The sequence below is a fragment of the Amblyomma maculatum genome, chromosome 6 (assembly GCF_055883805.1).
Source record: "Amblyomma maculatum isolate TAMU_Amacu chromosome 6, ASM5588380v1, whole genome shotgun sequence".
Taxonomy (NCBI): domain Eukaryota; kingdom Metazoa; phylum Arthropoda; class Arachnida; order Ixodida; family Ixodidae; genus Amblyomma; species Amblyomma maculatum.
In genome coordinates this window covers 34,137,498-34,161,683 of record NC_139349.1, presented here as the reverse complement: position 1 = coordinate 34,161,683, position 24,186 = coordinate 34,137,498, and the positions used below count along the sequence as shown (strand labels likewise).

The following is a 24,186-nucleotide window of genomic DNA, read 5'->3' as shown; positions in this document are numbered from 1 at the left end:
TGACTTAACGGGGACTATGTGGAGTGTAAAGTCCTTAAACACATGCACTATGAGGTGCCATACCGGAGGGGTTTAATAATTTACAGGATATTTCATTACAGTGTGTGCTGTTGTAATCCTAATCTTATGTTATTAGCATCAAAGTCTCGTCCCCATTGCTGCATGCCACCTACACTGAGCCTGCGCAGCCAACCTGAAACTCTACATTCGGTACCACACTTCTGTGATCGCTCCCTTCGCTTGTTGGGATTTTTCGCTAAGTAAGATAAACAAGGCAAGGCTGCATACTGTCGCCCTGCCTATTTAACCTACATGCAGAGTGCATCATGAGGAAGGCTGGTCTGGACGAGTCTTCAGCTGGAGTGAAGATTGCTAGAAAACGTATCAACAACCTTAGATATGCGGATGATACCACTTTAATGGCAGAAAGTGAAGCGGAACTCAAGAGACTTCTGATGCGCGTACAAGAAGAGAGTGAGAAGTTTGGGCTTAAACTGAACATTAAAAAGACAAAGATCATGGCGTCTTGCCCTATCAAGTCCTGGAGCATCAAGGGACAAGAAGTGGAAGCTGTGACAGATTTTCTCTTCTTGGGCTCCAAGATTACCACGGAAGGAGACTGTAGCCATGAAATTAGGAGACGCCTGCTTCTGGGAAAGAGAGCAATGGTTAGCCTTGACCGCCTAGTAAAGAGCAGAGACATTAGTCTGCCAACCAAGATCCGTATAACTCGTGCTATGGTCTTTCCAGTTGTGATGTATGGATGCGAAAGTTGGACTGTGAAAAAGGCTGACCGCCGAAGAATTGACGCGTTTGAATTGTGGTGCTGGCGAAGACTCTTGAGAGTTCCTTGGACTGCCAGAAGATCAAATCAGTCAATATTGTCGACCATAAACCCTGACTGCTCATTGAAGGGTCAAATTCTAAAGTTAAAGCTCAGCTACTTTGGTCATCTGATGAGAAGAGAGGAGTCGCTGGAGAAAGATTTGATGTTGGGAAAGGTTGAGGGTCGCCGGAGAAGGGGTAGGCAGCGAACGCGATGGTTAGATGGCATCCTCGAGGCACTGCAGATGAAGTTATGTGATGTTAGGAGGATAGTGAGAGACCGGAAAGCGTGGCGTGACATGGTCAATAGGATCACGAAGAGTCGGATACGACTGAACGACTGAACTGAAGATAAACGGGACGATGGTTCTGGGCTTCATTTCATCCTAATACGCCAGCCGTTTTCACACAACATAGCCCAGTTGCCAACTGACACGCAGCCCACCGCGGAGCTTGGCCCTGTTATGTGACTAAGGCATTTTCCAGCTACAATAGTATCTAAAACCTCGGCCATGTAACGAGGTGTCATGTTACCCGCCCTATCAAATGATCAGTGATCGGTCATATCACGTGACCTCATGACGTCATCAACCAAGTTGACCATTCATAGTTTTATTGCTATCGCATCGCTAAACAGACATCAGATGTGTTTCGTTACGAGATATTTTGCACGGCGCACTGGTATTTTTCCGCATTTTTCCCCATCATCAAAATCCGGCCGCCGGGACCTGGACACAATCCCGAGACCTCTCACTCAACATTACGTGTGAGAGTGGATTAAGAACGATTAGAATTTATGTCCCAATACTATACCGGGAAACGAAAGCCATAAACATTAACCAACTGTCCAGTACCCTTCATTGAAACAATGTGAATATCTTCTTAATCATAATATATATATATATATATATATATATATATATATATATATATATATATATATATATATATATATATATATATATATATATATATATATATATATATATATATATATATATATATATGGGAGAGTTAACTGCATAAGTATTGAATGCGTTAAAAATTAGCGCGATATTACCAATTTTCATCTTGAGATATCTAGGCTGAGCTGTTTACACAGCCATAATTTAACGGTTCAAATCTGGAACCCCAATGCCAGCCTCGCCATTTAAAAACTCGTGTTAGACGTTGACGGGCGGTAATTTTGCAGATGTGGATATAAAACCAAAAATAAAAAATTGTATTAATTTGAGGTGATCAATCGACTTTTAGCTGCACCTCCTGAAATAAAAAGCCTGCGCCTTGCCATGCAGTCTCTGCATGGAAATTGTATCAGAGTGTAATTTATATGTCTTTAAAAGAAAAAATTTTAATGAATGATTTCCACACCCGTTATAGAGATGGTGTAGTTCCGGCACTATAAACGTTCAAGTACATAACTGTATTATGCGCAGATATCGAAAACCTCTGCTAAACATATTAGCACTTACAGGCTCCGCTATCCACTGTTGAAATTCAAGAAAAGTAGAGATCTGAGAAAAAGCACTGCATAATATATAAAGCTGTCTGATGTCAAAATGCTCACTAAGGCAAAACTGCGCTCAAGTACGCAGCTGCATACAGTAAAGCAAAAGCAAAACTGAAACCCGCTATATAATATGACAATGCAGGATATGAGCCTTCCGCATTTATAAATAGTGACACTTGGAAATTGCAGGGATAAATATGTCGGAAAAGGCTCTTTTTACAACCATATTAGCAATTCATGCGGTACTTTGAAGTGCATTGAAAACATATCATAGATTGCCAATCATATTAATAAACTAGTAGTTTCTACTTTGCAGCATGGTCTTTCTAGAATGCTGTTGCGAACAAAAATTTGTATATTGATTGAGCTTACCCTGCGCTCACCTCCAACGGAAAATGTTTGGGTAAAATTCCAAGAGATAGTGAGTGCTACGCAGCGCATTATAAGTTAAAAGTACAGTGCTACTTTTTTTTAATTTTAAACACGTCTCTGCTTCTTAAGATGAAAACTTTGTCTTTAAGGTGTGCAGCTTAGTAACCATGACAAAAAAAAAATTGAAGGCTTCGCCAAGCATCACTCGTATCATTTTAAAAGTAATTTATTAAAAAATTTTTCAACTAGCAACCAATTCATGATTGTAAACTACTGCAAGTGAATGAGTGTGTAATTTTCTTTAACTAGGTATAATTGTTTAGTGATACATGAGCCTGAGTTGACCTGGCAAAGATTAGCATAAGAACAATAACTTCTCCGCAACTTCCAACGCATTTCTCTTACAATACAAAATCATAAACCGTGCACGTTCCCTTAAAATTCTGAGGAAGAAACAGCTAGCTTTAGGAGGGAACAACTCACGATGTTGTGGCCGCTGTGGAAAGTGGTACACCCTAACGACATCGGCAGGCGCCAGGCCTGCAAGCGAAAAGTACGTCTGTCACATGCAATGCTCGGAGCACTAAAATAGTTTGACACACTTTTTATACATCATGTTCATTTTGGCCTGACATGAGCTGTCTTTTGACCTAGTAAGAGTTCCAAGCGATAACAAAAGGAAGTTCATATAGGTTTCTTACCACTAAGCTCGTTTGATTCTGTGAGGCACCCTCAGCAAAATAATTCCAATCATTTTGTATTTTATGTATTCATTAAAAACCGCCTCGGACTGCAGGTGCCCGTATACGACCATATATATTACCGCACCGCAAGACATGTTCAAAGCGTAGCTTTGCAGATTTTGTGTTCTGTTGTACAAATATAAAGACCAAGGACCTATAATCAACTGTCGTTATCTGTAATATTGGTTTTGTTTATAGTGTTCAACACCTTAAAACGACTCAGGCTATGAGAGACGCCGTAGTGGAGGACTCCGGAAATTTATACCACCTGGTGTTCTGCACTGACGTGGCATAGCAAACGGAAGCCTTGCTTTTCGCCTCCACCAAAACCCAGCAGGGATTCCATCCCGTGCCCTTAGGTTCAGTAGTACAGTGCCCTGATCACTTTGTCACTGTGATGGGGTTTTCTGTAGTATTGTCTGCACGATAGTTACATCACAGCCGAACAAAAGCATAGTGCACCTCTCAGATTCGTTACGCAAATGTTTAAGATTCAAAGCGGACTTAATTCATCTGCGTCCTCCTCACAGACAGAATGAAAATCACTGAAATCCTTCAGACGTTATGTGTTATTTCCTTGAATCACCTGTGTGATTCGAGTCATGTCTCATTACTATAATCTATAAGCTGTTCAAGAGCATCCAGGAAGGTTAGTTTAATTGGCTAATCCACGTTTATAACCTTCTAATGAGCACTAGAAAAATTCGGTCAGTGATACCTTTTCCGGTAACTGCATCCAGTGTTCTTTCTTAAGATTAAAATGGGTATTCGTACATGTATTTATAACCTAGTATTGCAAAATTGGCCTGTTTTTCACCCAATGCATGCACGTTCTCAACATCTGGTACTCACGGCCTAAATGCATTGGGCGCGTTGTACACAGACCGGGCGTAGAAAGACTGCACGTTGTTTGGTTCGGGCAATGGCTGCACGGTGGGCCTTTCTCGTACACCCGTGATTTAACGATGTTTCCCCTATTGCATAAAAAATAATTCAATTTGTTTGAGCAGTCTATTCTTGATCTAGAGGCTAGTTTTCGAAGCACTCGGGGGGAAATTCTGAGAGTAAACTATTATTATCAGCCATAACTTTATAATTCCATTGATTTAGGCACTCCGCGGATTTGTCTGATGATAAAAGTACACCAGAACAGAACGCCAGGGCTGTAGTTATTCTACAGTTTATTCCCATACGCTGCACTGACAAAGTGCATCGTTAAACTATGTCATAACAGCGTTGTTACACTCAGCATGCATTAAGCGCTCTCTAATGGCTGACGCTGAGCCAAAAATACTGCTTGGATTCATATCAGACTCCAACTCAGTCATAACAACAAAGACCTATTCTCCCAAATGCACACCTGCTAACCAAAACCGATCTTATTGAAGCTTCTGAAATCAGCAGAAAGCCCATCCACTTGAACTTTAGCTTGCACCTGATTATTCTATTCCACACGTGTCCCGAACTACAAACGCTCCGCAGCCAAGAGTGGAACATACACCTGTCAAACGAGTTTAAGTGTTCCCAATAATGTAGCACTTTACACTGATAGAGCGTGATAGGGGAATACTGCAGCAGACAAAAGAAGCTTCCGCCGTTGCTTTAGCAATTCAACTAGGGTTAACCAGAGCTAAACCACAACTAATTTTTGTTATCCGTATTCAAACAGCGCGAAAAAGACAAAAATGGAACACGCAAAACAACACGGACGCTCGTATTGGCGCTCGTGTTCTTGTGCTTGTTACGCCTTCATCTATTTCGTGCGAAGTTTCAATATGGTTCCCTTTTCGGCCTCACTCGGGTATATGCTAGTACTTTTCCAAATATCCTGTAAGCATATTAATCCTTCACGTAGCAATATCAAAGAACTTAGATAAACATATATTTAGATACAGCACTCTTGTAGGAATAAATTGCGAAGATGAACATAAAGTGACCTTTCTCCAGGGTATGCAAACGAACTATCTGCGAATTCCGCGATGAGCTGTCTTGTGTTAACTGTGAATCACCAGGAAAGATTGTGCTGTCAAAAAGTTTTACTAAGGTCAGCGTTGCACTCGTGAACCCTTCTCTACAACGCATATGGCTCTGGTACATCATGGACTTAGTTCGCTACCTTGGTCACTATAGGTTTGACCGAGTTATAAGCTAAGTCTTGGTGCATGACTTGCGGCATCAGCTATCTGTTCTTTGCCACGAAGGCGTCGTTTGCGAGGTGTCATGTCTATCTGCGTTTATATTACGATACACCTACCTCGCCGACATGTTTCCTATTCTATTTAGTTTTTCATTTTTATTTATTTCGTTATCGGTCAGTTAGTGCAGGCCTCCATGTTGGTTGGATGGTTAGTTGGTTTGTGGGGTTTAACGTCTCAAAGCAACTCAGGCTATGAGAGACGCCGTAGTGGAGGGCTCCGAAAATTTTGACCACCTGGGGTTCTTTAACTGCACTGACACCGCACAGAACACCGGCGCCTAGCTTTTCGCCTCCATCGAAAAGCGGCCGCCGCGGCCGGGATTCGATCCCGCGTCCTCGGGCACAGTAGCCGAGGGCCGTAACCACTGCACCACCACAGCGGGGCGCAGGCCTCCATGTGAGTCCTCAAGTAGAAGGGTGCCTCAAAAGGCTGTAAAATACATGTATGTTTGAATGCACCTCAACTCTTCATTTTTAACAAAGGGGCATCACGAAACCGCGAAGGCGATATCTCCTTCTGCGCCGATACGCCGATAGCATTAGGTCGGAATGAAATTCGATCAGGGCTTCTGAACAAAACAAGGTATTTTACCTGCTGCAGTGTAGAACTAGCCTGATTCATGTTTGGGGGTAAAGAGTTTGTTGAATTAGCTTGGTATTCATGAACAACTTGCACAGTATAAAAGCACAACATAGGTTCGTGTTTCTTTCCAGCGAAATGGTTTTTCAACAACCAGGTTACAAATGTGCAGCCCCCGACAAAAGTATGCAGCTCAAGGAATTTTCATCGGATGGATGGATGGAATATAGGAGCGTCCCTTTGAAACGGGGTGATAGCAGTAGCTATCATGCTCATTTTGTTCCCTATATTGTAATAATTGTTATATATATATATATATATATATATATATATATATATATATATATATATATCATCATCATCATCACCAGCCTGATTATACCCACTGCAGGGCGAAGGCCTCTCCCATATTTCTCCACTTAACCCGGTTCTGTGCTAGCTGCATCCACTTGACCCCTGCGAACTTCTTAATCTCATCCGCCCACCTAACTTTCTGCCGCCCCCTGCTACGCTTTCCTTCCCTTGGAATCCAGTTTGTTACCCTCAGCGACCATCGGTTATCCTCTCTTCGCACTACATGTCCTGCCCATGTCCATTTCTTCTTCTTAATTTCTACTAGAATGTCGGTAACTTGAGTTATTTCTCTGACCCACTCTGCACGCTTTCTATCTCTTAATGTTACCCCTACCATTTTTCGTTCCATAGCCCTCTGGGTTGTCCTCAACTTAAGTAGAACTCTCTTGGTTAGCCCCCACGTTTCAGCCCCATAGGTGAGTACAGGCAAGATGCAACTGTTGTATACTTTCCTCTTGAGCGATACCGGTAAGCTGCTAGTCATAATCTGTGAGTGCTTGCCAAATGCGCTCCATCCCAATCGTATTCTTCTTGTTATTTCCTTTTCGTGGTCCGGATCTGCGGTTACTACCTGTCCTGAGTAGACATATTCGCCTACTACCTCCAGTATTTCGCTACCTAATGTAAACGGCTGTTCCTTCCCGAGGCTGTTGAACATTACCTTAGTCTTCTGCATATTGATTTTCAAGCCTACCTTTCTACTTTTCCTGTCTAGGTCATCGATCATTATTTGCAGTTCATCCCCCGAGTTGCTTAGCAAGGCAATGTCATCAGCAAATCGCAGATTACTGAGGTATTCTCCATCTACTCTTATCCCTAACTGCTCCCATTCCAAGTCTCTGAATACTTCCTCTAAACAAGCTGTGAATAGTACTGGGGAGATTGTGTCTCCTTGCCTAACACCTTTCTTTATGGGAATTTTGTTACTTTCTTTATGCAGAACTATGGTTGCTGTGCAGCCACTATATATATCTTCCAGCACTTTCACGTACGGCTCGTCTACCCCCTGATTTCGCAATGCCTGCATCACCGCAGAGGTTTCAACTGAGTCAAATGCTTTTTCGTAATCAATGAATGCTATGTATAAGGGCTGGTTATATTCCGCGCATTTTTTTATCACCTGATTGATGGTATGGATATGATCGATAGTAGAGTACCGTTTCCGAAACCCTGCTTGATCCTTTGCTTGATTGCAGTCTAAGGTTGTCCTGATTCTATTAGCAATTACCTTAGTAAATACCTTATACGTAACAGACAGTAAGCTGATTGGTCTGTAATTTTTAAGGTCCTTAGAGTCGCCTTTCTTGTGAATGAGGATAATGTTTGCATTCTTCCATGGTTCCAGTGCCGTCGATGACACCAGGCACTGCGTATACAGGGTGGCCAGTTTTTCTAGCACGATATCCCCCCCGTCCTTCAGCAAATCTGTAGTTATCTGATCCTCTCCAGCTGATTTCCCCCTTTTCATAGTTTCTAGTGCTTTCTTGACCTCGTCCTTCGTCACTGGTGGAACGTCTGACTGTTTTTCCCTACCGCCAATCTCATTACGGTCCTGACTACTTTGGCTACTGTAGAGATCTGTATAGAACTCCTCGGCTACTTTCACTATCTTTTCCATATTAGTGATGACGTTGCCCGCCTTGTCCCTTATTGCATACATCTGGTTTTTGCCTATGCCCAATTTCTTCTTTACCGCTTTAAGGCTTCCCCCGTTCTTTACAGCATGCTCAATTTTCTCCATGTTATACTTCCTTATATCGGCCACCTTGCGCTTATTGATTAGCTTTGATATCTCGGCCAATTCGATCTGGTCTGTTGGATTGGAAGCTTTCATACTCTGGCGTTTCTTAATCAAATCTTTCGTCTCCTTAGACAGCTTGCCAGTATCCTCTCTAACTATCCTACCGCCTACTTCTACCGCGCACTCAGTAATGATATCTCTGAAATTATTGTTCCTTGCCTCTAAGGTAATGTCGCCATCCTCAGTTAGAGCTGAAAACCTATTCTGTAGCGAGATCCTGAACTCTTCTGCCCTCCCCCTCACCGCTAATTCATTGATGGGTTTCTTTCTTACTAATCTGTTGCGTTCCTTCTTCAGATTTAGGCTAATTCGGGACCTCACCATCCTGTGGTCACTGCATCGCACTTTCCCGATTACCTCTACATCTTGCATAATGGCGGGGGATGAACACATTATGAAGTCGATTTCATTTTTAGTCTCTCCGTTCGGACTTTTCCATGTCCATTTCCGGTTCTTCCGTTTGCTGAAGAAGGTATTCATGATTCGTAAGTTATTGCGCTCTGCAAACTCAACTAGTAACTCCCCCCTGCTATTCCTGGAACCAATGCCATAGTCACCTACTGCCTTGTCTCCAGCCTGTTTTTTCCCTACCTTGGCATTGAAATCGCCCATTAGTACAGTATACTGCGTCTTTACTTTTCGCATTGCCGATTCTACATCTTCATAGAAGCTTTCAACTGCCTGGTCATCATAACTACATGTAGGTGCATAGGCCTGTACAACCTTCAGTTTATACCGCTTATTAAGCCTAATTACGATGCCTGCAACCCTCTCATTAGTACTATAGAATTCATCTATATTACCCGCTATATACTTATTGACAAGGAAACCTACTCCTAGTTGTCGCCTCTCTGGTAAGCCTCGATAACACAGTACATGCCCATCCTTCAGTACAGTATATGCCTCATTCGGCCTCCTAACCTCACTAAGCCCTATGACATCCCATTTCATGCCCTCTAGTTCCTCTAACAGCACTGCTAAGCTAGCTTCACTAGCTAGGGTTCTAGCATTAAACGTTGCCAGGGTCAGTTTCCAATGGCGGCCTGTCCAGCGGAGCCAGGCTTTCTTAGCACCCCCTGCTGCGTCACAGGTCTGACCGCCGCCGTGGTCAGTTGTTCCGCAGCCGCTGGTGACTGAGGGCCGGGGTTTTATGGAGCTTATCATAGGAGGTTGCGGCCAATTACTGCACCAGGGTGGCCAACTCCTATTCTGGTGAGGGAGTGCGTTGCTGGAGGTGTTCACCGGCATCAGGTCGCACCCCAAACCTGTTTCTGCTATTCCATCGACACGCGGTTTTTTTTTTTTTTTTCATCCGGTGAAGAATTGCGCGGCACCGGGATTTGAACCCCGGTCCTCTTGCATGCGAGGCGGATGTTCTACCGCTACGCCACCGCTGCACTGCCGATACATTATCCCATCAGTCTATTTATTAAATTTTTGTTTCTGCATTACTAACATTATGTCACCTCTCTGTTTTTAGGCCACCAATCTTCCAGTCGTTTTTTGCTAGCTTCCACCGCCGGTTTATTCACCCGGCCACTGGTATTTCTAAACCCCAGAGCTTCAGAAACAGTGACTGCGCCTGCATCAACTTCCGGGTGGATACCATTACATTCCAGTGTAATATGGTCAATTGTTTCACTGGAGTTACCACATAGAGCACATGCGTCATCTTCATTGTTAAATTTCTTTTTGTAGCCGCGTGTTCTAAGGCACCCTGATCTAGCTTCAAAAAGTAGGGCACAGCCTCTTGAGTTATCAAAGAAAGCTTCCTTCGTGATCTGCATTTTCTACTTTCGGTATAATTCCACACTCTGTTTCTTCTCCATCGAATTTATCCAATTTTTACCTTCTGTGTTTATCACCTGTTTCTTAATGATCTTTATTTCTCCGTCCTTGTTACTAGCATACTTTACTAGTTACTTCCCTAGTTCTTTTCCTCCATTGTGAGTCAACGCTTTTTAGGTATATGTATTTAAATACTTTAGCTGCCCATCTGTTACTGTCCAATTTCCTCAGGCGTTCCTCATATAATATTTTACTCTGAGCTTTCCGTACTTCAAAAGATGCCCAGCCCATACCTCCCTGTACAGCCCCATTTGTGGTTTTGCCGTGGGCACCTAGTGCGAGTCGTCCAACGGCCCTCTGGTTTATTTCTAATGTCGACTGTACCTCTGATTTTAGGCACAAAACCGCATTTCTGAAAGTAAGTTCGGGCACCATAATTCCTTTCCAAATACCCCTCGAAACCTCATGCCTGCTGTATCCCCATAAAGCCCTATGCTTCATTATCCCGGCATTCTTTCGCCCGTTGGTCTTAAATGATTGCTCATGCTTTCCAATGTATGCCAATCCTACGTTTACCCATACCCCCAGATATTTATATTCTGCTACTCTGGGTATTTCATGACCTTGTGTTTTAAGACCCTAATCAGTTGAGCCGTTGAAAATCATCAGACCCGACTTCACTGCGCTAAAACTAAAGCCTAGAGCGTCCCCTTCGTCTCCGCAGTACTTAACTAGAGTTTGCAATTCTTCCAGACTCTCAGCTAGCAGTACAATATCGTCTGCATACATCAAACCGGGAGGCGCTGCTCGATCAGGGCTTCTGACCAAAACAAGGTATTTTACCTGCTGCAGTGTAGAACTAGCCTGATTCATGTATCCTAACTGTTTAGCAGCACCCCCTAGTGCATCCGGCAGTCCAAAGCAGCTTGGAGATTAAGGACGCGAAGCCTTGCATCTTTTAAGATATTATGGTAGCTGAAAAAGCAAATCGGGGCACAATGCAAGAACCGGAAGCAAACCCCTTGGGCTGTATACTTCTGAGTAGCTGAAAGTGGTATAAGCTACAAACCTTATCCTTCATATCTTTATTCGCGAAAGCCTTAGCAAGATGATGAACAGAGTGCTCGAAATTGGTGACAGGCGCTACTAATATGATGTGGTATTTACATAAAGCGCGAGGAATGACTGTGACGTTCATATCATATAATGCGGTACAAAAAGGGAACAAGAAACAGATTCGTCATGGACTTACAGTGGGCCATAGTTGCATGTGTACAGAGTGCGATACCAATCCTCGCCTTCAATCTTGAACCTGGCCTTGCCGCATCCGATGTGAGTTGTTTTGGCCCAAATCATCTGTTCTTCAGCGGCGATGCATCAGGACAAAATACCATCACTATTGATATATGTATGTTTACAAATGAGTGCTCATGTCGAGGTATCTATGAAATGTTTTCCAATACTGCAGCCGGAACAAACTAGTGACTGATCCCGTTCCCTAAGCAACAGAGAACAGTGTGCTGCAATCGGTCCTATTACACCGGGTCGCATTCTTGTATTCAAAATATTTCTACCGATGACCTCTCAATTCAAGACAATCGAAAGTAGAGCCACTAGCGCTCTGGATCCTCTTTATTGTGCATTTTGAGTACTAGCAAATAGCATAGAAGTGGACATTGAGCCCTTTCACAGCACTTTCCTCCTCTTGCTAGACATCTGAAGAGCGGCTTCTGTAGAGCGGTCATTGCAATTCTTAGCATAAAGACAGATAGCCTAGCTTAATTACTAGGCACTTCATTTGTGCACGTACGCTAATCAGTATCGTACGTTATTTTCGCTAGTCAATCAGTCACTAAGGAACTATCGCATTAGGGCTGCTGTTACAAAGTGCAGCTAACAAAGCATATCCAGATTTGTAATTCATATGACGGGGAAATTCTTAAAATTGGAATCATCAAGCTCTGCTCGATTTCGTGTGAGCCATAATTAAGTAGCGGTGTCATCTTTTCTGTCATTACAATAACCAGTGTTGCACTTTTGAATTCAGCTTTAACTTCATTCATATAGCAATCATGTCAGAAGAACGGAAATGAGACCAGTTATTACAACTATGACAGCAATAAAAGCTTGCCAGCTTTAAACCTATTAAAAATTGCAAGATGCACAAATTCAAGGGAGCAAAGCTTAAATGCTAAACTACTATGCATTTTGATGAATGCGAAAGTTTTCCCGGAACAACTGTTGATAAGACGACGTTACGGGAATTTATTGTTTGACTTTTTTTAGAACTTCAAAAAAAAAAGAAGAAACTCGTGTACTTCATTTTTTTTAATATACTCCATAGATGTTGAGGTCAACGAACCTTGAAAATCACATAATATTAACAGAATTCTCGCGAGGATAGCAGCAGCTTGCAACTGAACTCTCCGTCGAAAGTTTATGAACGCCGCAGTGTTGACTGTGACTGCAATGCGCCAGTGTTCTCACCTGAGTAAAATGCCCGCTGTCCTGAACTGTACGGAAAGCATCCACCTCAGAAGGATCGAAAAGTTTGTATTCGTCAAACCAGCTTTTTACGACGCCTGGCCAGTCGGTCGGTTGTAATTGCAACGAAGAAGAATAATGCAGGAACAAGTTCTGACCTGCGTTGAACCTGGCTGAGAGGAATTCGATTATTATTACTTAGCGCGGGGATAAGTCAGGAGCAGCGGTAAGACGCTCTGAGATTTCTTGATAAAAATGCTTCATTATTTGAACCTCATGCTGACTCAAGCGCGTGAACAGCACTTCAGAAAAATCTTAAATTTATCTTGTTTGTTATTCACCATTTATTTTAAAGCTTGCAGTGTCTGCAGTTTCGGTGTTGCTTCTCAAACATTGATACAGAACGGCATCGCTAATGGTATTTCACACTTAATGCCCAAGCAGCAGTTATTCGTCTTTTACCTTCTTTCGATAACGTGACAGTTTTTTTATAAACATCAATTTCATTTTCGTTCAGTGCCGCTTCTAGTATTAGCCCAACACCGGAAAGCATTGACAATTAGGTAAGCCTCTGAAACAACGAACTTAATTGACTTTGACAACTGAACATTGCCAAACACACGGGCAAACTGTTTTAAGCTTAATTTAAAAGACATTTATTTTAGGCCAAAAGCATAAATGTTTTGCGGGCCTTCATATTCTTCACAGTGAGGATATAAATATGCAGTGTTTCATAAAAGTTCTAGCATTAGCCATAGTTATTCTAATGGCGTGTGTACTAAAACTAGGTTCCTCTACCAAGGGGTATCTTTCGATATCGTCACTAAAAGCTGATGTTGCAATAAGGCTTTGCTGCAAATTTTACTTTCTTACTTGATTACACGATCACATGTTTAATAACTTTACTGATACCACCTCATTAGGAGCCGTTTCTTTCGAATATGTTTGCCTCATGATATGTGTTCTTTGAACCATGTATACACTCTTTCTTAAGCCCCTTTCTCTTCCTTTCTCGGGACCTTTCTTTAAACTGACGACCTTGTCTTATGCAAAGGTAGTGGAATGACACACATGTCGGCATCCAGTGGGACCACCAACTCATGCAGCTAAGGCATATAAAGACGCGGTTTCGGGATAAAAACCCGAACTTACAAACCCTGCGGCAGGAGTAGCAGTCATGGTGAAATCGGCACTGCTTAGCATGCGCCTGGGCAACAGCGGCAAGCTCCTTGTCCCACACCTGCGAAGTTACTTGGTGCTTAACTGTCCATAGGCAAAAGAAGACAAAAAAAAAAGATAGGAATAGGTTACGAGAAGAAAGATCAGTGCAAGCAAATTCCAAGTTGTTTGCGCTTTAATTTGAAAGGGAATGCCTTACTTGCCCCATTACGCGTAAATCCGCCTGTCGTCGGTGTTCTGAAAACTCAATTGTTATAAGTGTAAATGGTGTCGCAACAACCGTTGTTAGACCATCGAAGTGGTTAGTCAGATGACGAAATTCACAGCAGATACTCCTGTGGAAGCACCCATTTCCACCTGTCGCCTCTGACGCACTACTGATTGGTCATAAAGCATCATTTACGGGCCTTCATGTGGCGCCAGGTTGTACTTCTTTCGTATCAAAATTCTGACGCAACATTTTATCGTGCAGCATTACGGTGGTCTCATAACATCTCGCTTCCCAATTAACATGCATCTACCGAAATAGTTTGCGATACAGTACTTCAGACATCTTAAGTTGCGCGAACAAAGACACACACACAAATATACGTTCCTCTTTCTTTCCAATAATCAGTTGACAGTTTGCGCTTGTCCTGTACCCTGTCTTGTGTGTGTCTCGTTCGCGTAACTTAAGATGTCTGAAGTACTGCACCAACTAGGCCGACAACACATCTCACTGTTGCAATACAGATTCGAACCAACACATGTACCCCATATTATTCGTATAAACCTTAATCCCCTACCTATGCCACATGACCTAGCCCAGCAGGTGTCATAGGAGAGAAGCACAGTCAGGGTATGAGGATGTGTGGAGGGGGCGCCATCGAAGAAGCAGAAAGAGTACAGCGGGCATCTCTATGATGGCCATAGCATCACGCTACCGGTCACGTGGTGAGGCGGACCGCGGAAGTAGATGTCGGAAACTCGCGTTTCGTCTTCATACACGCAGCTCGTCCTAAGTGCGTCTGCTGAATTTTAAGTATTCTCTGATGGCCAAAATAGCCGCAAATTGCATCATCCGTCATCTAAAACGCTGTGCTTAATACTGGATTTATAACGACAGATGGCACAACTTAATTCATTGCTTAGCTCATGAACGTGGAAGTTCTCTATTCTCACTGGTTAGCGTGATTCATATGACTGCGATCCAGCACCGTGATTAGATTTTTGATAGAACAGACACACTAATCCTACAGCTTCGCAAACGTTAAAGAGATCCTAATTGTGAGGTACCTCTTGCCGCAAAATCTGAAGCCTTATGCTTAGCAGTCAGAAAACTTTAGAGTAATATTTTGCTGTTTTGCTTCAAGTAACGAAAACACTCGCTAGTTCTATGACGATGCGTCGTATAATAGAAATATCATCGGTATTAAGCCCGTGGTTTCACAAAAAATATCTATCATGTCGCCACCCCAACCACTTGTAGGTAGCTGGCCCTTATCGACAAGAATAGAGCCCCTTTGCGTTGAATTGTGTATTAATGGTACTATTGCATCCGAAGTAATAATGCCCATATAACTGATCTGTAGGTATACAGCACAGGCCATCCGCGGGAAAAGAGGCGCGAAAATGATTGCGCTGTCCATAATCGCACTCCCTACCTTCCGCCTCCCCCTTTGTGCTATTAGGGGCCGCAAAAGAATGGTAGCCTTTGCACTAACAAGACATTGCTGCTTATTCTGTCTGAATAATAAGGTGGCATTGCTTTATGATTATGAAAACGCCCATTAACACAGAACCATTTGCCCATCTGTTTTAAGATATATTGTAGCGGAAGGTTCAAAGGGTATAAACGTCTTTTAGGGAGCATCTTTTTTAAAACGTTCAGGTGGCTTGCTGGAAAGCTCTAACTGTTTCTTCCTGCGTCAAATGGCCACTAAACGTTTTCTTTTTTTAAGTATAGAGCTTCGTTTTACTATGCCATAGCTATGAGGTACAAAACTTCCTTTACTTGGCTACCAAGAGCACTTCATAATGAGTGAAAATGAATTGAACGAAATCATAATAACACAACTTCGATGCGTTTTCGAAAACCCACGCTGCGCGTATTTCCTTATATATAGGACGTTGAGAGAAAACCACCCAGTGTTGCCTTTAGCGCCGCGCCGGAAAAAATGTTCCCAATCGAAATGTATATAAAATAATGATATGACCCGACGTAACTGCCGTGCTTACCAGCTCCATCATGTTGGCAGCAGGATGCAGACCTGGAACTTGGCCCTTGGCAACCTTCTGTCGATAGCTGTTGTGGGCGTCCAGGATATCTTTGACATCTTTCTTTGTTACCCCGCCTGATGATATCGAACAGTCCTGTGGAATGCAGCGCGTACTGTTTAGAAGACTCCATGCTTTTTCGCTATCTACATTGTAACAATAGAGGAAATTTTACAGAAAAGAAAAAAAGACATTTTCCCATCTTTTAGGGTTACTATGCGACTAAAATATTTAGCATCACTGTCCATTATTTTTATTCTCAAAACTCTTTTATGAAACCAGAATTTATGTAAGTTTTCAATTTTTCCTAAGTGGCTACCCAGAAGGTGGAGGCAAACATTTTACGTTTCCTTTGTTGAAAGTAATAATGTGCAGGAGTTTATAGAAGCCACATTTCGAAAAGAAACTGTTACACAGCGTTTCTTCGGGGGAAAATTATATATTGGTCCAAAATTTCGGGCCCATGAGTGAGTGACAGGCAATAAAATCGGATGAAGACGTGCTGCATAGAGGCAAGAAGAGAAAGAAAATCGACCAATAAAATTCATGTGGCTGCCTACGTATCGTGGTAGCCGGCCGGAGGCAGGGCGCGTGTGTAAAAAGAGCAAGAACCCTCAGGCAAAAGAGCGGCACCCTGGTGAACCCTGCGTGCTCTGGGATCGTAATTTTGACACCAAAGGCAAATACAAAACACGCAACTATTACCTGGTGGAATCTGTGTAGAATACAATACACAAATGGGCGAACGGGATCAGATCATATACTGTCAACCCACAGAGACTCGTTTTTTCTCAGAAGTTTGATGTGGCACGTGCTTTCTCGCACATCGGGCTTCGCTTTTAGAATTTGTCAGGTCGGCGCGTGCTACGCGACAAAGAACTGCCTCGTTCTCTTCCGTCTCTAACCGTAGTGCTGCCATAAATCTTCAAGAGAGCGACTTTGCCTTGTTAGTAAATTTACCCATTTTGTCGAAAGCGCTTGTTTCTTTCAGCGGCTATACGTTCCTCGATATATCTCGGCGGAAACGTGCAGTCCTCTGCAACCATGTGACCTCATTCCGACACACAGCATTTCAAACTGTACGTTGCACGCTTTTGTAACCCTAACAAGCACAAAAGACATGTAACCAGAATAGCTTCGTTGGTTTCCACGAGGCATATGTGAGCTTTAAGTTCTTCCAGTTTTAAAGAACTCACCTCTCGGCGTGGTAGACACATTGTGTGGCGGGGCGACAACCTTCGGTACTCGTCGTTACAACGGTATGCCCAGCAGTGGCCCCAAAGCAGCAAACACTGAAAGCACAGGCACGCCACGAGTGAAGTCCCAATCGAGCCTCCACCCTTCACCCGCGCCGCCATCGGCTTGTCAGTCTGTGGGAGTGCAAAACAAAACAACAGACTTCAGTGCGTCCAAAGTTGTTTTCGACTGCAACAGAAAGGTAATTTAGTTTAGTTTATGGCGTTTAACTTCCACAGCGACTCAGGCTATGAGAGACGTCGTAGTGGAGAGCTCCGGTAATTTCGACCACTTGGGGCTCTTTAATGTGCACTGACAACGCACGGCACACAGGAGCCTTGCTTTTCGCTTCCATAGAAAAGCGGCCACCGTGGCCAGAATTCGATCCCGCATCTTTGGGAACAGTAGTCGAGCATCCTAACCACTGCAACTCTACGACGGAAAGCAGCGGCATGCTGTCCTCTCTTCGGGAGGGCCTACAACTCGAGTTCACGACGAGGTTCCTAATGTTTTTGTGTAATATTTGGCTCAGTTTCAACACTATGTACAATAATGACGAGAACAAAAAACATCAGGGATCTTCGACACCCTCCGAATGCAATCAACCACCTCTTAAATAATGACGACCAAAGGTAGAACTTGATTTCAACCTTACTGTAAGAATACAAACTTTCCTACTAGCACACCACAAGAAAGGGACACGGATGACCGAGCTCCTGGAATATGCCAAGCCAGAAGAGTTTTCAGCAGACGAAGTCACCCAATTCGACCGACCGGTAAAACAGCATCACTTCAATAAAATGCAGGCAGTGGGCAACTCTTCCAACCCTCCAGTCCGATAAGTTTCCTTGCGCACGAATGGGGTTTGCTCTGTCGTGACGAGTGCAAAGTCGACGAGGTAAACACACTAGTTAAATATTTGAGACGAACTTAAAGAAGTGAAGACATTGTCGCCCAAGCAAGCGCTGAAGGCGACCAGAACCCAGATGAATAAGAAGAAGATTTGTTTTTATCGTCACGCAAAATTTTTTTTGCGGGAATCATAGTTTTGTCTTGCTAAATTTTTCAAACATTACTCGTTCTACAAATCCCAACCCAAGGTCAATCTCCTGCGTGCATTTTCCTTTTCTTAAGCTGCAGGACTTTCAGCCAGTATGACAGCGCATATAGCAGTTTCCTCCATAGTCTACTTGTTCATACGCAGGCATCAGCATTCATTCATTTCTCGTTTTTTTTTTTTTTTTTTTTTGCCTCGCCTACTTCATATTTATGACCGTTTCACGAAACCCAATGACATGATGTCGGACAAGCCGTGACACGGCTAACACATTAACACATTTCCGCAAGCGATGAAATGTTCTTGTGCAGCGTGACTTGGGACGTTGCCAGCGGCGTGTCCGACGGCTAAGAAAAGATTCTGAATTCGTTGGAGCGCGCAGAAAGCCGTGATCAACTTAGTCAATGTTTTTTTGTGTTTTTTTTAGCAAACGTTTCTTATTATACGGGTCGGCAGACAGGTGAAAAGCGTGACAAAGTCAAGTAGATCCGGACACTAACAAGCATGTGCATATGAACGGCAGTATTAAGCGTTAGGGGGAAAGCAAAAATCATTAAAGTTGGCGCAACTTCATGCATGTAGGCAACTTCCTAATTAGTTCCTAGCGTATATCAAGACCTAAGACTCTGGTTCTGGAAGTAGTGAGGTCGTCGGGGAACTATCTGCCCAGAAGTTCGAAGCCTATACCATTTCACAAACGTTCGCGAACTCTGCCAACACCGAATCGCTTCAGTTACAATGCTTTGCGTAGAGGGAAGAGTCGAATATGAATGAAAGCATTCAGTCCTGAGATGTAACAGTGCGCGCTCTGAGATTTATACATTGCTCACAACGGCCACTTCGCTGTAAATAGTGTTTTATATTGCTTACTTTTATGCGACAGCGTTTTCAATAATATTGGTAGTACTGCTTGTAGGTGAATTTGTTATGAACGAGTACCACTATTTCATTCTTAAAATTTGCAGTTAAAAGCATCGAAGCAATGGACAAGATCCTAATGCCATCACACCGGCTCCTCACGGTCTGAGCGTTGCTGGACAGATACTCATGAGAACCTGAGTAGAGCATAACTTTTGGTTATGTAAGCTTTTATGGCACGCACAGAAACTAAATGCAGTCAGAAAAATATGTAAAGGTAAGACACCAAAAGAATATAAGGCGTCCAAAGTCATACGGAAAACTTAAAAAAATAAAACTCAGGTTAATATTCCCTTCAAGTCACACCGAACACTTTCTGTCACTTGTTCCCTCTTATGCGGAAAGTGTTTCCATCCCTTCGGTTGTATTCACACATAATAATAGGGCTGGCAAGTCAAGAATTGTGTAAAGCTAGTAGAGCTCTGAGCAGCCTTACAAGTAGGTTGGCTTGTATAAATCAGGTTTTCGCTACTTTGGTCTAGTAACTCACATTTTTTGTCATATTTATCGTGCAATCATTACTCCTTTTGTCTTATATATTCTCCCGTTGTTGCATCTAACCGATAGTGCTGCACAATAACTTGAGTAAATGCGTTATTGCGAATGTTCGCGCACATCGAATTATTCGAGACGCGATACCCATTTGCGCTTATCCCGTCTTGCTGGGCTTGGCATCGTCGCTCCAAACGCGCATCCCAGTCGCTGAAATGGTGATATACTGTTGCATATTTATGACGACACAGAGACCAGTACATGCATTTAAAGTACATGTTCCTCGGCTTATACGTGAGTGACGACCGAAAACGTATCATGAGGCTCGTTCAGTTGCCTTGCTGAGAAAAAAGCCTTGACAGTTGCCTAAGAACACTTCATTTTATATCCCTTTAACAATTACAGAGAAAGTTGAATGGCCATTCGCACTGTTGCTGTAGGGTCGACATGTCTGATTTATTAGATAAAGTTTCGAGTGACGTCAAGTAACTGGACGTCAGGTAAGAGTGACTATTCAGGCCTTGCCTTCTTTGCGGACAAACGAGATTATCAATTTGAGCTTGTGAGTGCAGTTTTCCACCATACATTAAAGACTACGGATGATTGTTTTTTAAGGAGAAATAAAGTAAAAAGGAAATCCCTATGCCCAAACATTAGACGTAAGATACAGCATTTGTTAAAAGTGTAGAGCACACGGGGTCTGATTCAGAGCCGTGTAATGATGTTGAGTTTGTCTTAGTCGCAGCTGTTCTCACTGGAGAAGGTAGGAGAAAAACCTTTACCGTCAGGAGATTCGCAACAATGCAAATCTATTAAGAGCCGCACAAACTGGATAAGAAATTAACGCCCTGGACCCTATGCTTTTTGACGAGACTGTACATATTCGCCGAATTCTTTTGCCACAAGTCTTGGGGTCCACAAGCAAAACATTAATATCGAACTATAACAAGGGCTTTGAACCTTTCGAGAAAATTGATTCTTAATCTTTTCCTACGCTCTACTCACCTCACAGTACACTAGGCGCTCGAATGCCGCCGACATCATCCAAAGTTCCAGCCGCCTTCGTATAACCCAGAAATGGACTCTCCTTTTGTCGAGGAGCCAAACTTTTTCTGCCGCCCGGATCGTAAGGAATCCTTGACCTTCGACGCAAAGAAGGAGACTTGCTAACAATCGCTTGTAATCGACGATCCCACGTCACTAGATGTCGCTTTGTCGCCCTCCTCAGCTGAGTTGTGGTTACTCGACCCGCTGGTAAGAGGGAGGGGCTATCGCCAAGTTTCAGTGCCGTCCACACCACTGGACAAGCAGGCGTCAACCACCCAGATACGGCCACCCAATCACGCGCACGCAGTAAATCTCAGGTTCTCGACAAGTCCAGTGACACAAGGGCAATGAGAATGGAAACTAGCTCGAGCCAACGGCCCTAAAACTCTCACTTGTCTTCCTCTCAGCATGCGTGCGTGGTCACCCCGGCCGTGTCATGGGCAGCGGCACATGCTACCCGTGACTGGCGTGTGTCGACAACGGCTCGACTGCCCGTGCCGGGCTGCGCTCGACTTCAGCGAGAGGTCGTGGAGGCCGAGGGTCTGGAGGTGTCAGGACCACCTGCTCGGCGGCGTGCGCCGGAAGGAAACGGCAAGGGAGAAAGCAAAGACCGAGCTCCGCCGCTTCCTGGAACGGCCGGCGGCCCCAGCCAAGCCTGCCTCACGCTTTGCCGACTAAGTGAATGACTGACTGACTGCGCGGCTTGCTCACACTGCCCCGGAGAGGAAGGACTAAGACGGGCGGTTAGGCATATACGTGCTCCTTGTTTGACAGGTCTCCGTTGCTCCCTATTAGAAGGCCTTCTGGGTAATTTGGGCTTTGTTAAATCCCTGCTTTTGAAACGCTCATATTTTCTTCCTCGATTTGATATCGTAGAGCCACCTTCGGTTAGTAATCTCCTCAATGGCTCGATTAGCTACCGCCACCTAGCTCAGTACTCCGCAAACAAGAGCTAGCTGCTTCTGTTTAACTGTTAACAGGTATATAGGCAGTTCAAAATTGGGTCAGAGCACATAGGGGAACGCTAATCGCACCTATCCTCACATTTCACACTTTCAGCGCAGCACTCCGCGCATGCGTACCTACACCCCACTACTCCCTTATACCCTAACCTATAAGAAGTATGCGCCTACGTCAGAGTGATCGCTATTTTGTTGCGCGTATAACACGGTATAAGGTTGCAAGCATATCTAATATGCTTATCGTCGTGTGCTACGGCTTGCACTGCAGAAGCTGTGCTCTGCACTACAAAATGGCACCCGTGAGGTCATTTGAATAACGCTCATCCTATTATAAAACTCGCTATTAAATGCATGCGCACCAAGGCCCATTCACTTCTAGGGTATTTACAGCCTGAAAACATCACACTTGTGCACCCTGAGGTAGATTATGGGATAACTTCTAAGCTTCTACTGCCACTTAAGCATCACTCTGTTAGTGTATCTTCGTTACCATTATGTTCGCTCTTCTCCCTACCATTTCGGTCCGCAAAAAAAAAATCCCGTATTACTGCTGAAGAATTCTTAATCAAATCACGAAGCCATCATCGCCTCACAATTTACTCACACAGACCCTCTGCTTATGCAGACAAAACAGCGCTTTCAATGATGTAGATGGAGATACCATCATTCCTGTTAGAAATTTGAAGAATTCACAAGACTGCGCAGCTTGGCATACGTCTTGCTTTTTTATCTTAGCGTTTCACACATCATGTATCGTTTCCTGCCCCAGCTTTCCCATCTATAAAGCGAACGATCAAGGCAAAAGCTTGAAGCGAAGCCATCCTCAACAAGTCGCTTAGACGCACATGAAAGTTCATTCTTGTCAGACATGCATATGTCGTATAGTGCGACCACTCTTAAGCCCCCCGCATTCCCAGACAGAGCAGAACTAGTCGTTTGTTCTGTATTTTCATAACGGAATAAGAACATGACTTTCTGCGCGTGGGTTCAGCGGCTACAAGTCTACCCCTGAACGTGACATCCTGGCTTCGACTGTCGCGAAGTCCCCATTACGACAGAACCGACAAGCAACCACTTTCTCTAACCTGTCACTTCGATGCATTCTAATTCAATCATTCCAAAATGGCTTAAAACATTGGCTCTTCCAGTACCTCACCACTCTCGAATTTTCTTTTTTCCATTCCTCCTCTCACGCCACTTCCCTTCGCAACACCGGTGATACCACGTAACAAAACTACCCGCATTTCGTAGTAGAATTTAAGATATTCGCTTCCTTTCCCGGAAGATTCTTAAACCATTCCTGTCATGTAGTTCGGCTTGGAGAAGACCAAGATGCCCACTTGAAGGTGGTGACAGCAGAGAATATATTTACAACAAAACATCTATACAGATAGTAAAACTGGAAGCAGAAATGAATATACAAAAAGAACAACTTCGCCTTCGACCTAAATGGTTAGAGCCTAAGTAGAACAGCCGCGTTACATTCCCTACGCATACAGCCCCAACACAGGTTTGACACAGCTCTCCTCAATCACATCACTTTTTACACACTCAAACAACAAAGAATTGTGGGCGGTCATTTTCAGTGGCCGCCCCACGCATCAATTGTCCAATGAATATATAGTATGCTATATGGGCACAGCCACGTGGGTATTCCTCAGCCTGTAACCCAAGGCCCCACTAGCAATACAAATTACATTAAACAAAGATTACGGCAACACACTTTCTCCAGTGAGGGCATCGAACCCTCTCCTGTCGGGAGTCTCTCTTCCCACTTGCCTCTCGCACACCGCCGCCCCATCCACGCTGCCGCTGCTGGTTAAATCATTCCCACAGGTGCACTGACACGCTCCACCCATGCTTGACTTCTAAAAGCAACGACGTAGAAAGGAAAAGGCCACCTAGCTGCTATGCCTAAGACCCGGAGCCGGTGGAAAGGGAAGCTTCTGGCTTCCACACTCTGAAAACAATGCCCAATTCAAATCCTCAGTGCTTCCTCTGGCGTGCTTTGTCGCATCAGCGGTCAAATTAAGCGAGACTGCCTTTCGCACTGCACAGTCACAGTGCAAAAAAGGCTTAAGTGCGATTTGGATGCTCGTTACCGGCCAGCTAGAAGGGTGCCATATGTACGACAACCCGACATCGTGCTCCGCTGTGCCTCTGCTATGCATGGATGGCCTTCCGGCTAAGAGCATCCTGCAAAGCCTGAGGCGGCAGTCCGATCTGCCTTCCTATGCAAGTCGCACGTGTGAGAAGGGGGACCGCGTCCACAATACAAGAAGCAAACAGGCGGGTAGCGGCAGCATGCAAAGACGCGCACCTGGCAGGGATCACTTTCGAGTGGCGGCCCTACAGTAGCTGTCGACACCACAGTCTGGCCGACTA

The 24,186-nt window shown here is 43.9% G+C and overlaps 1 protein-coding gene across 2 annotated transcripts in view; it reads right to left on the bottom strand.

Annotated features, from left to right (window-relative positions):
- The window catches only part of LOC146185466 (CRISP/Allergen/PR-1-like), a 65,387-nt gene that overhangs the window by 13,885 nt on the left and 27,316 nt on the right, over positions 1-24,186 (bottom strand). For both annotated transcript variants that reach the window (XM_084605533.1, XM_084605534.1), the window contains exons 2-8: positions 17,286-17,459; positions 16,051-16,185; positions 13,807-13,894; positions 12,658-12,827; positions 11,423-11,526; positions 4,303-4,424; positions 3,191-3,247 (exon numbers count right to left, since the gene is read on the bottom strand). In XM_084605533.1, coding sequence (XP_084461659.1) covers positions 3,191-3,247; positions 4,303-4,424; positions 11,423-11,526; positions 12,658-12,827; positions 13,807-13,894; positions 16,051-16,185; positions 17,286-17,447 — 838 coding nt within the window. In that variant the 5' untranslated portion in view covers positions 17,448-17,459. The remainder of the gene's footprint in view (positions 1-3,190; positions 3,248-4,302; positions 4,425-11,422; positions 11,527-12,657; positions 12,828-13,806; positions 13,895-16,050; positions 16,186-17,285; positions 17,460-24,186) is intronic.